This window comes from Gigantopelta aegis, chromosome 4 (genome assembly GCF_016097555.1).
Source record: "Gigantopelta aegis isolate Gae_Host chromosome 4, Gae_host_genome, whole genome shotgun sequence".
NCBI classification, from domain to species: Eukaryota; Metazoa; Mollusca; class Gastropoda; order Neomphalida; family Peltospiridae; genus Gigantopelta; species Gigantopelta aegis.
The window spans coordinates 1,705,238-1,712,078 of record NC_054702.1 but is presented as its reverse complement, the minus strand read 5'-3'; the positions used below and the strand labels follow the sequence as shown (position 1 = coordinate 1,712,078).

Genomic DNA, 6,841 nt, shown 5'->3' with positions numbered 1-6,841 from the left:
ATTCCATGTTTAGTCATCTTATTGACGATATGAATATATGAATGTTGAAAAGCCTGGAGACAATAGGTGGTGCATGAAAGGCACAGCAATCTCCTTTGGAACACCTAATGACATTAGGTAATAAAGTGAAAATGAAATGCATGTCGAATATGTGGTATCTGCAATCATGTATGTGGGAAAGTATATATAAAAGATTAACTGATGCTAATGCCTAGTAAGAGTGGCTATTTTCCATTTGCTTGACGTGCATATATATTATCATATTCATATATTCAGCCAAATAGCAGTTGATTCAACAATGAGCTGAGGTGTCGAAAATCAAACTGTCCTTAAAACCCCAGACTATACTCAATACCTTCACCATGTAAGGTTAATCAAGGTTTAAGCAATCTTACACTAAATCGCTGTGTTAATGTTGAACTTTGTGAACTTATTTCATTATTGTATCAACAAAATGATAATTGAAGCACCAACAAATACCTTTAATGGTTACAAGAACCTTTATTTTCTTATATGTTGTATCGTTAACTGAAAATTAAATTTTGTTACAGATGACAACGTTTTCCGAATTGCTAATATTATTTTTGATCCATCTTAAACTATGATAATAAATTTGATAATTATACAGTAATTAAGTAGACAGAATCAAGGATAGGATAACGAAAGCAAAGACTATATTTAACAATAGAGGTTGTCCATTGTAAACGATTTTGTTTATCTTGTGATTTCAAAACACCATCTCACAGAGTGATACAAATTCTTTCTGTGGTCTGAAGTCGTTCCACGAGTAGGAAGATGCCTTCTCCATCGCAGCGTAATCTTCGTCCACTCTTCCCGCGTTTGGTCGTCCAGCCCTCCAGTTAGAGAATTCTACGAGAGATCCATCTGTCCATCGCCACACACCTTCTTCCTGGGAGTCGTCAGCTCCAATCCAGAAATGATCGACGCTGGCAAGCTCTGGAGTTGACACAATCATGTCCACAATGCTCTGCTGTTTCTTCTGACTGTCAATCTTGACAAGGCGACCGCCATCATGTTCACACATTTGTTTACCCTCTTGTCGAATTGTCGGCTCCAGGTTGAATTTGTAGCATAGTGTAGTGTTTTTATACCATGAGTATCCGTCGTGGGATTCACAAACTGATTTTGTGGAAAGAAATCCCTTGTCTTTGTAGTTGACACACATATGTGACATTCCAATATCCACGCATACAGTCTCATCTGGGCACGACGACCTACTGCAAGTTGAAACTGAACTTGTGATGTCAACATCTATTAAGTTTGAATGAACCACACTGACTTCCTGTTTGTCGAGAGTTCTGTTTTCAGCAGAACTAGAGAACGTAATACATGATTTGGATGCCACGTCGTAACTGAAAGAAGCTCACGACTCTGTCAGACGACACAAGTGGTCACACTGGTAGACATTTTTAGTGGAACGTTTCATTATCGGGTCGCCGTCTACGATTTGCCCTCTTTGCAATCCTTCGAGATCTTTGAACAAGATATTCTGACCAGCCATCACCGTCAGCATCAACGTCGTGAATATACCGACGACCACCACGATCACTTGAGTCACCATTCTCAGCAGTCTCTCGTTACTTGTGAATCTGAACATGTTGCAGAAATGTCTCTCTCTAACAAACTCAAAGAAATACACAGGTTTTTGTATGCTAAGATACTGATTGTTTAAAAGTATTCATTGATAATTATGTTATTTTGTATAATCGCCTCATGTGAGACGAAATTTATAGAAATTATAATATAACAGTGTCCACCCGATACCACGCTGTTGAGTGAATACTTGATACAGCCTTTCATTTACAGTTTTCGAATGCATCTTCAGTGGTATTGTAACAAGTCTATGAATCAAATTAACAAAAGAGAAAGTGTCTTTCCGGTCGATTTCGCTAAACTCCTAGTACTTGGAGCAGTTCGATATAATTTGTATACACTTTTCACGCATGGCTTATTTAGGTCAGTGTAACAATGAAAAGGTCCAAGGCATATTAATGTATTTAAATAGTTTTACACATTCCTTAATAGCAAACTTTAATTCTTAGTAGCCATTTGATGGTGTGCATTGTTCATCATGACTGTTATTTTGCTTAACTGTTATACTGAATAGGATACGGAAACAAAATGGTGGTTCACATTTTTATTTTTATTTTAATCCGCAAACGACAAAACATTTTCAAAATCACATCTTTGATATTTTCACAGTATCATGACTCATACAATGGGTCAATCGGTGTTTCGTTTGTAGGAGGACTGCCACGGCTCAAGACTGGTTTTACACACACACACACACACACACACACACACACACACACACACACACACACACTATATATATTATATATATATATATATATATATATATATATATATATATATATATATATATATATATATATATATATAAAATTCTAATTTAATTCCTATTTTCTGTCATTTTATGGTGCATAGCCTCACCTTATACAAGTATAATTTGATGGCGCTAAATTGATATAAGTAAGTCAAATCAAAGTTAATCACATTTACAGTCATTAACCATATACAGTTAATCAAGGTTTAAGCTACATTTTACTAAATCGCAGTCTTAAATTTAATTTGCTAATATATTTCGGTAATATATCTCCACAATACTAATTCGAGCATCATAAAATAACTTTAATACTTACAAGAGCAATGATTGGCTTATATTGTGTATAGTTAACTGAAAAGTAATTAAAAAAATTTATTATTCCCATTTTTGTTGACATGATATCCACACAGAGATGTATACAGTGAATATGACAAAATATATTTAACTACATGAAAAACAAAGTAGTTAAAGAGATATTTAGCTAAAAATCAAATATATATGACTGATAGTGAGACATACATGTATAAAAAATTCAAAGGAGACTGAGGACATACTAAGTATCAAAAAGAAGAGAAGAAATACAATCTAAGTTTTAAATAAATTGTGACAAATTGACCAACATTTGGTAAATTTATCATAATTGCACGCGAAAAACAACTGCTGCTTTTGTAACATAATAGTATTCAGTCAACTCTTTTTGGATCCATTTCAAACTGGGTAAACTTAAATATTAAGTGTTTTGTACAATGACATTAATGGGATCATTATTTCAGGTTTTAAAACCAAACATTACATTTTCTTTATTAAATTTAATGTTGCTGCCCGTTTGTCCAGTTCTGAATATCAGTCCAAAGTGAGATGACTAAAGTGCATTCCCAAAATAAATGGATATTTGTACCAAGTTCTAAATTACAAAAATTACACTTAGGACAAGAAATTTATTAATTATTTTAAACTGAAACCAGCGCAATTCACAACTATCAATATAGCATAAAGGAATTATATTTATATTTTGTCCAATCAGAATCTGAAAAAGTACAGTTTTCCCATTTTAAGTTGTATGCCAATGTTGAGAACGACGAATTTAGTAAAGTTTATAGTAATGTTTACTTCCTCTAACAGTTGTATTTAATATTGTAATATTATATAACAATATAGGAGACAGCAGCTTATTTTTCAGTTCAACCTTACACAATTTGAAACATTGTTTTACCGCATTAATTACACCTTGATACGTTAAACAATTAGTATTGATATTAACAACCAGCTTTAAAATTTCCAATTGTTAAACCTTTTATGTTATTTTTAGTTTTTAACATCCTATTAAGAATATCACCACAAATGAGAAATATATCTGAAGATATCGGATCCCCCCTGATGGCAACCTCTTTCTAATTCAAAACAGGATGAAGCAAAACTATTAACAAGAACAGTGGATAGAGAATCTTTATGAAAAATAGAAATCCATTTTTGTATTTAAGAACCAAAACCAAAATATTTCAGGACATTGGAAATAAATCTACAGAGTCAAATGCCTTTTCAAAGTCAATTGACAATAATATGCCAGGAATTTGTAGATTTTTTTGTATATTCCATGATGCCATATATTAGTCTTGTTACCTCATTTATATATCGTCCTGACATGAAACCTTTTTGTTCTTCGCTAATTATAATAGGCAACACTAATTTTATTCTTTGTGCTATAGCAGTTGATGCAATTTTATATGAAACGTTTAACAATGAAATTGGCCTCCAATTTTTAAAAAATTGTTTAGGCTTATTTCCTTTGGGAATGCATGCAATAATACCTTGTTTTTTGAGTTAAAGAAATAGTGTCCATTTGACATAGTGTCCATAGTGTCCATAGTGTCCATTGATATTAAATATTTATTCAAGTCTCTTTCTACAGTAAACCCATCAGGTCCGGGGGCGGGACGTAGCCCACTGGTCTGCTTGATGCGCGGTTTGTCTACGATAAATCCCCGTCAGTGGATCCATTGGGCTATTTCTCGTTCCAGTCAGTGCTCCACAACTGGTGAAACAAAACGCCGTGATATATACTATCCTGTCTGTGGGATAGTGCATATAAACGATCCCTTGCTGCTAATCAAAAAGAGTAGCCCATGAAGTGGCGACAGCGGGTTTTTATAGTTTTTTAAGACATCTGAAAAGTAAATTTTGTTACAAATTACGTTTTCCAAATTGTTAATATTGTAGTTAAGGAAAGGGTCACGAAAACTGTGACGGAACATGCTCTTTATTTTGTTTTCGCCTGTGGCGATATTAATTGTTTTAGAGGGCCGTGTGCAGTTCCAATATGCACTTAAGCCCACGTGGGCACTTTGTTAAGTAATACCTCCGCGTGACCGTGGTCGAGCTGTACTTAATACACACTCAGCCCAGGTGAGGAGGCCATGTGGCCAGTAAGTTACGTAATACCTCCGCGAGTGCGGATTTTACGATCGTGATTTTGGCGACTAGGCGTCAGCAAGTCTGGCCATCTAAGGAAAATTGTCGTCTTGTTCGCTGTGGAAATATCACTTGGAGGTATTCGGTGCCGCGATGTATCCCCAGGCGATACTGGGATTTTATAATAAATAGATACGGTTTGAGAGATATGAGGGAGAAACATATTGGAAGGCTTCCAGGAAGCGCGTCCGTTTGGACTTGGTAAATATTATTTCTGTTCTGTTGTATAACCTTGATGTGATTGATGTGACTTTAAATATTTTAATACTGTATTATACCAATATTATTTAGATGGTGCTGCCGGTAATCTGACGCAGTAAACTGTAGGCTCACTGTTCTAATATATATAAAGCTTAACCAGTCATCCTAGAGGACCTAGGTAAACTGTAGGTTAATGTCTTTATTGTGATAGGTACCAGTATTAATTCTGTATTGCAAGGTTACTGAATGAGTAGTTAAGGGTTAATTAAAAATTAACCAGTTAGGAATAGAGTGGTAATTCCTTTATTAATTAAGTTCCCCTGGAAGCGTTTCTCAATTATCACACGTGTGAGTGTTGTGTCACGGTGAAGTGATTAGAATATTGTGTAAACTAGACACCTAGAGATTAACTAATTAAGTGATCAGTTCTAGGTTGTTATTATTTGTTGTTGTTAATTAACTACTGCGGCAGTACATTTGTCAGCGTAGTATCAATACAGATTCCAAAGTGTATTGTGTTTTTGTTGTTTTTTCTAGTGAACTAAACGTGCTATATTACTTATACTTTATATATAAGATCTTATCTCTGATCATACCTAGATGAGCCACGCGGGTATAACTGCTCGATACAGAGAGATCTAATAGATATACAGTTAGGAGAGATATTTGGATAATCGTGTTTCATTCAGTTACGGGTATTATAGGATCCCCGTGACAGGAGTGAAAATTGGGGCGCTCGTCACGGATCTGAAACGGGACATGCATAATTAAAAAAGTATTGTTTGTAAATGGGGGCTTTATAAATTAATTTGACAAATTAACTAGAAGTAGCAACGTTGTTCACTAGAAAATTAATTAATAATAAGTGCGTCATATCTAAACATGGATAAGAATTTGCTGGATAGGCATACGCTCAGTGTAGTGGAGATTAAGCGAGCACGTAAGGCCGAGTTAGTTGAAATCGCGGGTGAGCGAGAAATTGATTTAACATCAGCTTAAACCTTAGGAGATATAAGGACAATTATTATCCAGGAAGTTTTTGGTGATAGTCCTGTTATGGAAGACAGTGAGATTGTTCCAGAGATAGAGATAAACGAGTTAAGTGTGTAACAACAATTAGCTTTTAAAAACCTTGAGTATGAAAGAGAAGAACGTGCATTAGATAGAGAGAGAGAGAGAGAGAGAGAGAGAGAGAGAGAGAGAGAGAGAGAGAGAGAGAGAGAGAGAGAGAGAGAGAGAGAGAGAGAGAGAGAGAGAGAGAGAGAGAGAGAGAGAAAGAGAAAGAGAAGAGAGGGATAGAGAAAAAGAAGATAGAGATAGAGAAGATAGAGATAGAGATAGGGAAGATAGAGAGAGGGAGAGAGAGAGAGAGAGAGAGAGAGAGAGAGAGAGAGAGAGAGAGAGAGAGAGAGAGAGAGAGAGAGAGAGAGAGAAGAGAGGGATAGAGAGAAAGAAAAGAGGGATAGATAATTCCAGTCGGAGGCTTATAGATCAGTGCCTGTATTTGACGATCAGGAGGTAGATATGTTCTTCCAACTTTTTGAACGGGCCGCTAAGCAGCTTAATTGGCAGTAGTCTAAGTGGACATTGTTAGCCGTGTCTAAGTTTAAGGGGAAGGCTAGTGTAGCTTATAATTCAATGAGTGGTGAGCGAGCAAGTCAGTACGACCTAGTTAAGGCTGCAGTGTTGAGGGCTTATGAATTACGACCTGAGGATTATCGTTTACGGTATAGCGAGTTGAGAAAAACGCAGGGTCAGTCTTATAGTGAGTTTGTGGCTAAGAAGGCAGGGATGTTTGATAAA

At 35.7% G+C, this 6,841-nt stretch overlaps 1 protein-coding gene across 1 annotated transcript; it reads right to left on the bottom strand.

Annotated features, from left to right (window-relative positions):
- Nucleotides 1–727: 727 nt before the first annotated feature.
- On the bottom strand, nt 728–1,195 carry LOC121372032 (collectin-12-like). Its single transcript, XM_041498275.1, has one exon. It carries the CDS (start codon nt 1,193–1,195, stop codon nt 728–730), a length of 468 nt encoding a protein of 155 aa, XP_041354209.1.
- Nucleotides 1,196–6,841: the final 5,646 nt, after the last annotated feature.